This window comes from Rana temporaria, chromosome 3, assembly GCF_905171775.1.
Source record: "Rana temporaria chromosome 3, aRanTem1.1, whole genome shotgun sequence".
In the NCBI taxonomy this organism is placed as follows: domain Eukaryota; kingdom Metazoa; phylum Chordata; class Amphibia; order Anura; family Ranidae; genus Rana; species Rana temporaria.
Window position 1 is genome coordinate 95721194 of NC_053491.1, and position 12821 is coordinate 95734014.

General features: G+C 42.1%; 1 protein-coding gene across 2 annotated transcripts in view; it reads left to right on the plus strand.

Moving 5' to 3' along the window:
* The window catches only part of NPTN (neuroplastin), a 108263-nt gene that overhangs the window by 40837 nt on the left and 54605 nt on the right, over positions 1-12821 (plus strand). For both annotated transcript variants that reach the window (XM_040343024.1, XM_040343023.1), the window contains exon 3: positions 7955-8126. In XM_040343024.1, coding sequence (XP_040198958.1) covers positions 7955-8126 — 172 coding nt within the window. The remainder of the gene's footprint in view (positions 1-7954; positions 8127-12821) is intronic.

The following is a 12821-nucleotide window of genomic DNA, read 5'->3' on the forward strand; positions in this document are numbered from 1 at the left end:
CCTTTCCTGCACTTTGCAATAGACTTCTATTATATTCTGCAGGTTTGGTGCACTTTCAGCAAGCTCACCAAACTCGCAGGTAATAACAGAAGTCTATGGCTCAGTGCAGATAACCCGCAGGTAAATTGCTCTGCAGATCAGTTTGAAAGCAGCACAGTAACCAATGTGGAACATATATGCCCATATATACACTGTGATTTTAGCAATAAACTGACTAATAAACTTTAACAGTATTCTTTCTATTCCAGAGCAGGAGGTCGCGGGCCACATCAGAGGGCTCCGCGGGCCACTGGTCGGGCACCACTGCCCTACAGCAATATGCACACATACTGTTAGTTTGTGTTAAATCCATTTTTAATAATAATAAAAATAAATTCACCAGCTTCAAATTCTGTAGACAACCAGATAGATTCATGTAAAAATACATGCACACAAATGCTCATTCAGCTCTCAAATGATATGCCCACAAGATCCTTTATGTCCATAAGGTGAGAAGTCCATATGAATAGTCTCTAATGCGGGCACACAGATCAAGGGAAGAGAACAACCCGGCAGCTCCTCAGCAATGATCGGGAATTATCCAGTCAGCCAATGTAAAAAAAAAAAAGATTGCAAAGGTACAGGAATTTGTAAACTTGTAACATGACATTACTTACATCAGGGGTAGGCAACCTCGGCCCTCCTGACTTGCAGCAAAGACTGTATCCAGCTACCAGTGCAGAGAGACAGGTGTTGCATCCAGGGATTAATGAGCCACATAGCAAAAGAGCTGAACCCACTAAAGAGGGATTACCAGCCACGCTCAGAACTATACGCAAAGCATCTGCATGGTTAGTGAGCGGAAACATTTTTCAGCAGCTCTGCCCCCTTTAGACAGCACATTGGATAGCTGGACCACTGCTTTCAGAGTATAATGGTCTGGGTGACCAATGGTCAGACACTTGTCGTGGTCAGTTTTCTGGTCAGCAACGCTACAGAGTATGGGCATTGATGTTTGAAGTTTTGGGTAGAGCAAGTGTCGGACTTCTAGGTACCCAGACTGATGTGTTCTCTTTGTTGGAGAAGCGCCCCAGCTTTCTTTTGGCCCTGTCTACACATGGCAGCTTTTACAGTAGTGAATGCACACATTGGGGAAAAAAAATTGCCTGACTAGGAGGCTTTAACCACTTAAGGACCGCCTCCTGCACATATACATCAGGAGAATGACACGGCTGGGCACAAGCACGTACCTGTACGTCCCCTTTAAATGCCCAGACGTGGGTCGCGTGCCCGCTACCCGGTCCGAAGCTCCGTGACCGCGGGACCCACGGACCTGATCGCCGCTGGAGTCCCGCGATCGGTCCCCGGAGCTGAAGACCGAGGAGAGCTGTAGAGAGCACAGCTTCCCCGTTCTTTACTGTGGCGCCGTCATTGATCGTGTGTTCCCTGATATAGGGAAACACAATCAATGACGTCACACGTCCAGCCCCTACAGTTAGAAACCCGTATGAGGTCACACTTAACCCCTTCAGCGCCCCCTAGTGGTTAACTCCCAAACTGCAATTGTCATTTTCACAGTAAACAATGCATTTATATAGCATTTTTTGCTGTGAAAATAACAATTGTCCCAAAAATTTGTCAAAATTGTCTGTCGCGGTCACGAAAAAAAATCGCTGATCGCCGCCATTAGTAGTAAAAAAAAAATTATAAAAATGCAATAAAACTATGCCCTATTTTGTAAACACTATACATTTTGCGCAAACCAATAGATAAACGCTTATTGCGATTTTTTTTTTTTTTTTTTTATATATTTTTTGGGGTTATTTTTTATAGCAAAAAGGAAAATAATATAGATTTTTTTTTCAAAATTGTCGCTCTATTTTTGTTTATAGCGCAAAAAATAAAAACCGCAGAGGTGATCAAATACCACCAAAAAAAAAAAGCTCTATTTGTGGGAAAAAAAGACGCCAATTTTGTTTTGGAAGCCACGTCGCACGACCGCGCAATTGTCAGTTAAAGCGACGCAGTGCCGAATCGCAAAAGCTGGCCAGGTCCTTTACCTGCATTTTGGTCCGGGTCTTAAGTGGTTAATTGGCATTTAACATTAAAGTAAATGTAAATACATCGAGTATCTTGAGTTTTTTTGCAAAATGTTTTTATTATTGAATATGTATTTACAGTGCCTTGAAAGTATTCATACCCCTTGCAAATTTTGTCATGTTGCAATCAAAAACGTAAATGTATTTTATTGGGATTTTATGTGATGGACCAACACAAAGTGGCACATAATTGTGAAATGGACGGAAAATGTATAAATGGTTTTCACACATTTTTTTCTTTTTTTTTTTTTTTAACAAATATCTGAAAAGTGTGGCGTGCATTTGTATTCAGCCCCCTTTACTCTGATACTTTTTAACTAAAATCTAAATGCAATATGCTATGTGTGACAGAAAACTAACACTGCACATGGTTCAGCAGGGACAGGGAAAGCTGATCAGTCGATAGGAAGATGAATGGAGCCAAATACTGTACAGGGCAATTTTAGAAGAAAACCTGTTTGTCTGCAAAGGACTTGAGACTGGGGCAGAGGTTCACCTTCTAGCAGGACAACAACTCTAAACCTACAGCCACAGCTACAATAGAATGGTTTAGCACATTCATGTGTTAAAATGGCCCAGTCAAAGTCCAGACCTAAATTTTAATTGAGAATCTGTGGCAAGACTTGAAAATTGCTGTTTGCAGACGCTCTCAATCCAGTCGAACAGAGCTTGAGCTATTTATCAAAGAAGAATGTGCACAAATGTCACTCTCCTGTGCAAAGCTGGTAGAGATGTCCCTAAAAGACTTGCAGCTGTAATTGCAGCGAAAGGAGGTTTTACAAGGTATTTTTGCAGGGGGTGCTGAATATAAATGCACGTCACATTTTTTTTTTTTTTAGATATTTGTGTAAAAAAAAAAAATTGAAAATCATTTATCATTTTCCTTCCACTTCACATGTATGTGCCACTTTGTGTTGGTCTATTACATAAAATCCCAATAAAATACATTTTACTTTTTTGGTTGTAACATCACAAAATGTGGAAAATTTCAAGGGGTATGAATACTTTTTTAAGGCACTGTATGCAGTTAAAGCCAAACTCCAGCCTAACCTACCTTCTTGCATGGTTGTACCTGCTCATTTTCTGTACTGAAATTACTTCTTCTAGCTTCACTGCACATGACAAGCTTCCCAGTGTGGTTTAGAAACTGCAGTGAGCCACAGCCCACCCCATTTTCTGATATGGGGGGCATCTAGCGTCATCTAGCTTTTTCTACCTCCGCTTTCAGTCCTTGGCCTTCCCCTTTTATTTGATTTCAGTTCTTTCAATCATGAAAGATCAGCATCATATGTAGGTGTTTACCTAGGGCAGTTTGCATGCAAATACAGTGTGGCTTCCACATAAACTTGCAAATGTATGCAAAAAACTATGCCCGATTCAGAAGTATTTGGGTTATACTGCTGCCAATACGAGGATTTGTACACAGACCACCCCTTCACATTTTTTCCTCTTTTTTTTGCTAATGATCTAGGACAGGGGTCTCCAAACTTTCTAAACAAAGGGCCGGACTACTGTCCTCCAGACTTTAAGGGGGCCAGACTGTGGCCATCAGGAGTACAAAATCCCCTATCATTGGTGTCATTGGACCTCATCATTGGTGTCATTGGGAGAAAGTCTGCCCCATAACTGGGAGAAAGTCTGCCCCATTATTGGTGTTATTGGGAGAAAGTCTGCCCTATCATTGGGAGGAATTTTGCCCCATCATTGGTGTCATTGGGAGGAATTCTGCCCTTCATTAGTGCCAATAATTAAAAAAGCCCCCTAAGGGCCAGATGAAACCAAGAAAAGGGCCACATCTGGCCCCGGGCCGCAGTTTGGAGACCACTGATCTAGGAGAATGGATTTATTTTCTCTACTGAAAGATTAATCACTTTTTCATTTATTTATTAAAAAAAACCCCATCAAGGCTGTGTGGTGCTGCGCATCAGAAACTACTTTTATTAGAACCCCCTTCCCATTTGGTTTCCAAAGTGTCAAAACACTGCTACAGTTGTAGTTCAGCCTGCAGTGTTTCCTCTTAAGGTCCTGAAACGGAGAGCCTGGCTCATTTCCCCTGCTTGAGTCCCTGCATTCATCTGAGTCGTCTTTAGCGCTGTTGGGTATTGCCTTTCCTGCCTGCTGCCATTATTGTTTTGAGGAGTCCTTTAATAAGTGGGCCATTCTCCCTGTTAATCCAGCAATGTCACGTCTTAAAGCGGAGGTCCACACAAAAATGGAACCTCCGCTGTCCGGATTCCTCCCCCCCTCCGGTGTCACAGTTGCCACCTTTCAGGGAGAGGGCGGACCAGATACCTGTATAAGACGGGTATTTGCACCCACTTCCGGGCATAGATAGCCTCATTATCTACGGGTATCTACGATACGTCTGGCGCCCCTCCCCTGCTATCTTCTCGGAAACACACAGGTCCCAGATGACAGCAGGGACCATTAAAATCATTCAGCGCGGCTCATGCATGCACAGTAGGGAACCAGGAAGTGAAGCCACATGGCTTCACTTCCTGATTCCCTTACCGAAGATGGCGGCAGCATCTGAGAGCTGAGCGGTAGATTGGCTTTGGATGCGGACATCGCAGGCGTGCTGGACAGGTAAGTGTCCTTATTTTGAAAGTCAGCAGCTGCAGTATTTGTTGCTGCTGATTTTCAAAATAAGGACACTTGCCTGTGTAAATAGGTGGACCACAGCTTTAAACACTGGCATATTCTTTACAAGAATAGTCTGTTTTATTAAGGATTCTGTAAGTAAAACATTCTTTTGAATGAAAGCATTGAAAATTATTTTAAAAACCTTGTTTTCTGTCAAACCATGTATTGCAACCTGCCACAGCTATGATGTTTGTCTGTCAAACATAAAGGGAATCGATAAAAATTGTAAAGGATCCAGTTTCCTTCCCTCTCCGCTCAGCGCTCATGTTGGCAACCCTACACTACTATGTAGATGAGTTAGTGGATGTGTCCTGTTTTATTGCCAGAATTTTTTGTGCATGCCTTCCCGAAGGTCAGGTGCCTTTTTGAAACTGCATTGAACTCCTATAATCATGAATGTCACTGGGGTAAGGGTACTCATGAAAACACGAAAACAAAAGAAGCAGCGCTCGATTGGTGGCGTAATAACACTTTATAGTCTAAAATGGAAAATATCAAATAACAGAGGTATTGGCACATGCAATAAAAATTTGTAAAAATAGAGTGTCATATAAAAGTATGATAAAACAACAAGTCCACAATGAGAGTCCTGTGATGGAATGATTAATCTAAGACCAAACCCAATTTAGAAGCCAAATTTAACCACAAACCCTAGACCTCCAAACCTACAGACAAATCCGCTTTAGATTAAAAGACCACCACCACTTTTTGTATTAGGGGTAGACATCTGACAGCTTTTGTGAACATCTGGAAAGACGGCGTCTCTGACTTTGTAGGTGAGGTGATTTTTTGTCTTTCAGCCTTGTGTCTGCGCAAGTTAACAGAACTTATTGCTCCAGTTCCTGTACAAAAAGGTTTGAGATTTTATTCCAACCTTTTCACAGTTACCACATCACAAGGGGCAGTGTTCCTTTCTATCTTTATTCTGACCCCAAAATTGGGCATGGAACCCACCAAACTGCCCTAACCTCCCATCATGGGGATTTTCTGGCCTCTGTAGACAGGACTTGTCACAACTGGGGGGATGCCAAATGTGGACCTCCTGGTCCAGCAACAAACTGGGCAGCTTTGTCTTGTGAAGGAAGCAGTAGATTCTCTGATGGCTCTCCATGATTAGTACAGCCTGATATAGGGTTATCCTCCCCTGAATTTATTTTCACCTGCTCTGTAGGTTTCAAGATGGAAGGCATTTCAGTAATCTTCATAGCTTTGGACTGGACCAGGCAAATATGGCACTCTGACCTGATAAGACATTCTGTGGGCCTTTTCCAGATTGTGAGGATCTCATCCCAATTACCAGTTCACTACCCTGCTTCAGTTGCAGGCTTTAATGCCATGACTGTTGAAACCCAGGTCTTGAGGGATAAGTGGCCTCCTTAAATCAGTGATTCCTATGAAAAGCTAGAAAGCTGAATACCCCTTCCCAAAATATCTACTTGATTTTTACTTCACTTGGTACGAGGAAATAAACTTTTATTACAGAAAATAGTTTGTAGGGCATATTGCAATTGGGTCTGGGCTCAAAATTGATTACCATCTAGGGTCAAATCTCTTGTTTCCCGACACTGCTTGCTTCCCATTCTTGACCTATGTTCACTTATTTCTCCCTGGAATCTGAAATAATGCCCCAAATGTCTTTGACCTGTGCCCTTTAATGAAAAATGGAAGTTTTGTCCCCCCCCCGACTAGCTGGATATCTACTTCCAGGAATCAACCCCACAGCTTGCATCATAAATACTGAGACAGGCTGCTCTGTGTGCTGGCGTAGAGCACCCTGTTGTTCAACACCCCCCCCCCCCCCCATCAGCTATAATCTGCCTCCATTGCATAGATAAACCGAGACTCAGCAGGTGCTACTGGGCCAAAAGCAAGGTATGTAATAGAAATAGTAAAGGAAAAAAATTAAATTAAAAAAAAAACCCAAACTTACCGGCTTTGTGCAATGGATATGCACAGAGCATACCTGAACCTTCTATTCTCGGGTTCCTCGCTGGCGCTCCTGGCTACTCCTCTGTCCAATACCCCTAGGAAGCCGCTTCCCATTAGGGCACTTGTGCATGCTTGCTCCTGAGTCCCGCAGCTGCATCCATTGACACAGATAGCAGGACTTGGCCCCACCCCCGCTTACTTGTCATTGGCTTTGATTGACGGCACTGGGAGCAAATGGCTCCCAGTGCCCCAGCAAAGCCAGTGAGACACAGAAGTGAGGGGAGAGGAGTGCTGCAGGTGTGCACAGCGTTTGGATTAAATGAGATGTTTAGACATTAAAACCACTTTAATGCCATTAGCATGTTAATGGGGGGCCGGGGGGAGGATTCGAGGAAGGCAAAATATAAGATTAAACTTTTGCTTTAATATGGTGTAGCTACGTCACCAATAATTACGAACAGATTTGAAGTGTCGTTCACTCGCTGGACCACTCACTCTCTCTCCCTCCCTCGGGCCCATGACGTTGATTGGCTTTTTCACTGGCCAGTCTGGATGTTCAAGACTATAAGCATAATCTGGAAATGCCAAAAGCTTTGCCTGTTAGACTGGTTCAGGTTTTGGGCAAAGTGGGGGGTACTTAAAGCTGTTGCAGGTAAGCGTAGGCACTTCTTGATGTCTGCACTTCAAACCTCTTGGCAGTTTTTTCGTTTAATGATTGAATCACTTTGAATTGTGAGCATCAAGGTGATTATTCAGTTGCTATTCACAATATTACAAAATTTACAAAAGCTAGATTAGTTTATTTGCAAATCCGATCCCACATCTTTAATGTGTTTTTTTTTTTTTTTCAATGCCAAGAACTTACATGTTGGGTTTTCTGGGTCTTTTACTGCATACTAACAAATTTTGGTTTATGGCACTTTTTTCTAAATGATGAAAATGGCTAAGCAGGTCCTGTCTGCAGCAATTCTGATATGTAGTTGCTTTGCCATATTAAGGCTTATAATATTTAAACCTTCACTTGTTTCATGGGAAAGCCTTCAAATCTACAGCATTGAAAATTCAGCATTAAAATAAATGTGTGAGCTTTGAGTCTTGACTGTATATAGTTTTATGTTGTCTTTTGACTTTGTGCTTTCATTATTTGTTTGTCAGTGTCCCTGTGTGTTATATCAAATGTGCTCTTGAGAAATTTGCCATATTCATAATGTGAATGGAGGGTATATACTATCCAAAACAAATTATTAGCCTTTGTCTTGTGACTGATGGTATTAATTATCACTACTGACACATTACTCTTTCAGGGCCATCGATCAATGCCAGTGAAGATGTTTTTATAAAGCCTGGCCCCATTGTGTTACAGTGTAACCTCACCCAAAATGGAAGCCTTGGGTCTGTTAATGTCACTTACTGGACCAAGAATGGAGTGGAGATAGCGGACTCTCGGAAAAAAGATTCCTCCACCATGGAACACAAGTGAGTGTGTGATGGCCATATAGCCTTTACATTTCTAGGGCATAGACCGGTTGACATAACATGTGCATGGGCAAGGTCCTAATGTATATGCTGAGACAAATCTACCAACAGCAATGTGTGTGCCCAAACATTTTGGAAGGGGTAGTCAAAGCCTTCTATATTGAAACACTGTGGTCACTCTTGGAAGGGATAGGCTACAAATACATGTGCTGATTTTTGATGCAGTTGACCATTTGATTCAGGTAATTTCTGATGTCTGGAATTATATGATGCAACAGAAATGGTAAATCGCTGTATCCAAAACAGACAACATGTTGGCTTGACATTCCAGAATTCACCCATTCTATCACTTGTATCTTCTGTTTGATTCCTCAAAATCAGTTGAAGGAAAACAAAATGCTAATGAACACGTATGACTTTTTGCTAGATTTGATCATGGGCAATGTTTTGCAATTGATTGCTTCGGTTTTGAGGTTGCAAACATATATCTTTTTTTTTTGCTACTGTATTGTGTGTTATACACCTTTTATTTGTACAAATATATATTGGTGCTAGCTTAGGACTACAAACAAGAATACATGTTGATGTATTCCAGTCAATCAAAATATACACGTGAACTTGTGAAAATCAAAAGTCTGTGTTGTACAGTCGTCTTATTAGGCCCCTTTCACATGGACAGATAGAATGGTGCTTTTAGTTGTGGGTTTTCTACCGCAGCTAAAAGCACACAATGCTTTCCTATGGCCCCATTCACACACAGCGTTTATCTGCGATTTTGTTACATGTGGTTTGGTGCGTATAGAAAAAATAGAATTGAATGCGTCCAGGTGCGATTTAGCGCAGCTATATGCACTTAACCGCAGGTAATCGCAGTCTTTTGTATCAAATGCGGATAGCTGCTTGAAAAAAAAAAAAAAACAGGAAGCACATCATCAAAAAAAATGGATTGCTATGGGAATGACTACCGCAGCTAAATGCGGCCGCATGTAACCGCACGTAATCGTAATGTACAAATGCAGCTAATCTCAGTGCCTGGAGCCTTGAATTTCACAGAACATTTACATGCTTTTAACTGCGGCAAAACAGCCATCCGTGTGAAAGGTGCCTTAACCACCAATCTCATGCATCATGTGCCCATTGCTTATCTTAAAGCGGGCCTTCATTTTTAAACTTTCCATCTATTAAATCTTCTGCCGATGTTTTAACTTTGGATTGTAAAACATTTTTTTTTCTGCCAGTAAATACCTTATACAGCCAACTTCCTGTTTCTTGTCTGGTAAAAAGCCTGGGCTTATGACATGCACAGCTCTTTCTCTTGTGAGAGTTTGCCATCAAGGGTGGGGGGGGGTGATTCATAAGAGAGCCAATGAAATCTGCAGAGCTGTGTCTCTATGTAAGTCCAGGGGGTGAACAGGCAGCAGCTTCAGCTGCCCACAATTAAAATGGATGCAGCCAGACTTGGCAAGTACAGAATATATAAAATATGCTAAGTGCTTGGAGGAAGCTTTAGAATGGCAAAGATTTTATTTATTTTTTACAAATTCTATGAGCAGACTGAAGAAAAGAAGAAAAAAATCTCTATCTTCTAGGAAAGGCATAACCTCTGCTTCTTGTCTTAACTGCATTATCTCCTGCTACCCGTCCTGTTATTTGGGACAGGAAAAATGTTAGTAAAGTAGTTCAGTAGCTGAACCTCACCAAGGGATAAGTTCACCTTTTTTTTTTATTTTATTTTTAAATGCACATGTTTTTGCAGGTAAAAAAAGTTTGAGATCAGCAATGCAGGGCTCTGGCAGACTGTGTGTAAGCTGTCTGGCCATACATCATACAACCAAGCAGCTACTAACAGGAAGCATCAATGAACTACCACAGCTCTTAGCAGCGCCATAATAGTTTATTGAGAACTATAAGCAGACAGCCACAAAGGCTGCCGGACCTTGTAGTTTTCTATTCACAGAACTCTGTAAATGAGTTGGGTGCCCGGATGGGCAGACGTTCCTGGTAGAGAATGACAGAGGCGGGGAAGAAGATCGCCTGTCGCATAAGGGAGCTGGTGGATTTGTAACATATTACACCCTGAATATGGGTGTACCATGTTGCAAAAGGTGAACACACACCCTGCACCTGCCCTTCCCCTTCAAGCGATTGCTCCCGCCCACCTCTGTACTCACACGCACTCATTATCAAAGAGCACTGCTTTACCTGAAGACTGATCGATTTTGTAAAGTACAAAAGCGCGTTAACTGCATGCCGACGAGCGCGCGACTATATACGTCGGCAGCATGGCACGGACAGGCAGAAGGACGTATATATACGTCCCCTTTAAGAGCGCAGCATTGTGGACGCGTGCCCGCCACAAGCTTCGTGAACCCGACCGCGGGTTCCGCGGACTCGATCGTCGCAGGGATACCCATGATCGTCTCACGGTAAGGAAGAACAGGGAAATGCGACTACCTGAGTAGCCAGATGCTGGACCAGGGAGAATGGTCATTGCATCCGGAGGTGTTTCAACTCCTTTGAAGCAGGTGGGGCACTCCGTATGTGGATCTCCTGGCCTCTTGTCTCAACCGCAAGGTGCCAAGGTTTGTGGCCAGGTCCAGAGATCGTTGGGCAGACGCGCTGGTAGCCCCGTGGGTTCAGTATCGGCTAATTTATGCCTTTCCCCTGTTGAAGTTACTTCCTTGGCTGCTCTGCAGAGTGGAGGTCGAGAGGATCCAGATGTTTCTTATTGCTCCAGATTGGCTCTGGCGCCCTTGGTACGCCGATCTCGTGCGCCTGGTGGCGGATGTGCCCTGGCGGCTGCCAATGCGGGAGGACCTTCTGTCTCAAGGTCCCATGCTCCATCCTGCTTTAGTCGCTGGCTTTAACGGCATGGCTATTGAAAGCCAGTTACTAAGGGACCGAGGTCTTTCCGACTCGAGCATCTCAACCATGTTGAGGACGCGGAAGTCGTCTTCTAGAAAGATCTACCATCGCACATGGAAGGCCTACATCTGTGTGAAGAGATGGGTTGGCGTCCACAGATGTATTCGGTGTCCAGGATCCTGCTGTTTTTACAGCGTGGAGTGGATCAAAAACTTGCCTTAAGCACTATTAAAGAATAGATTTCAGCCTTGGCTGTGTTCTTTCAGCTGCCTTTGGTGGCCCATTCTCTGGTGGGGTAACTTTTGTGCAGGGGGTTTGTCATATTCTTCCCCCTCTTAAACCCCTCTCCTTCTCTGAGCTGGTCCTGAATTACAAGAGCATTGGACGGTTTAATATCTGCATCCCCATATACTTGTATAAAGCTGGCCATACACTATGCAGTCTTGATTGTACAGTCAGAAACTATGTAATAGGAAGACCCACCTTCACAATCAATACAATTTTTATCAGGCAGACCCTTGCACTACATAGTTGATGGTAGATCTAAAGGAGATTGTATAAACTGTATGGCCACTACAAAGTAAGAAGTAAAAAAGTGGGTGCAAAAAAATATCGGTATATTAATGAAGAAGGTGTTGCCCAGAGTGGTTAAACACGCCCTATTTGTGATGCAGGAAGGCAGTGCATGGTGAGATATGAAGTTCCTGGAAGGTGAGATATGAAGTTCCTGGAAGGTCACATGACAGCACAAGTCAGGTCTCATAATGCATTTTTTTTTGAACATGGGTGAAAATTCAGATTCCATAGACTAGGTACGTGAGAGAGAAGTATATAGGGATGGCTTGGGCACAAAATTCTATTAGAAAAGACTTCTGTTGTGAAAAGTGACATTTCCCCGAAAAGGTGAACTTGGCCTTTAAAAGGGGCAGTTGCCCCACATATTAGGTTTGTCTCCTCTGGTGCCATGAACTCCCACTTCATGCCTTTACCTTCTTCCTTAATCCTTGACTCGGGGGCAACATTTAAAAATAATAAAAAAAAGTCCATAGTGCAGTGTCTCTCTCAAACAATTAGAGCTAAATAAAAAAAAAAAAAATTACACTCGCATTTCTATATTAAAAGGCATCGACATGTTAAAATCTTTGTGCAGTATTACAATCAAAGGCTCACCAGATGGAACGGACTTGCTATATTAGTTGAGTCACATGCTTTTCACGATTCCCTCGGGATTTGCTGTTTATACAGGGATCACCTTGCTCCACCACTCGTCTCCTTCCTGAGGCTTTTAAGATTGAAATTAAAATAAAAGTAAAAATTCCACTAATGTAGTAGTTTAATACTTCAGTATTAAACATAAATATCACTCAGTTTCTAAAATGTATAACAAAGAAAAAGTTGCGCTAGAAAAAACACGCAACCTGACCAATGTGCGTATATATATATATATATATATATATATATATATATATATATATATATATATATATATATATATATATATATATATATATATATATATATATAATTGTGGATAAATACCCAAATTGAATAAATAGATGTGTAAATTAGAATAAGATGAATAGAGGTCCTAAGTAATGCTACTAGTACCAGATGAAAGGACAAAAAATTGCTTGAACAAATCATGTGAAGGAAAATCTTTACAGAAAAATTGTCCCTTAGCAAATATAACCAAGCATATAAATTTGGTAATGGTTCCAAAAAACATCAAAGGTTGAAGAAATATTGTCCAATTCCAAAAACCATCCAAACGGTGAAAGGATTGAAAAGATGAAGGGAAATCCACCACCGATTCAGATTGAGGTTGATTAG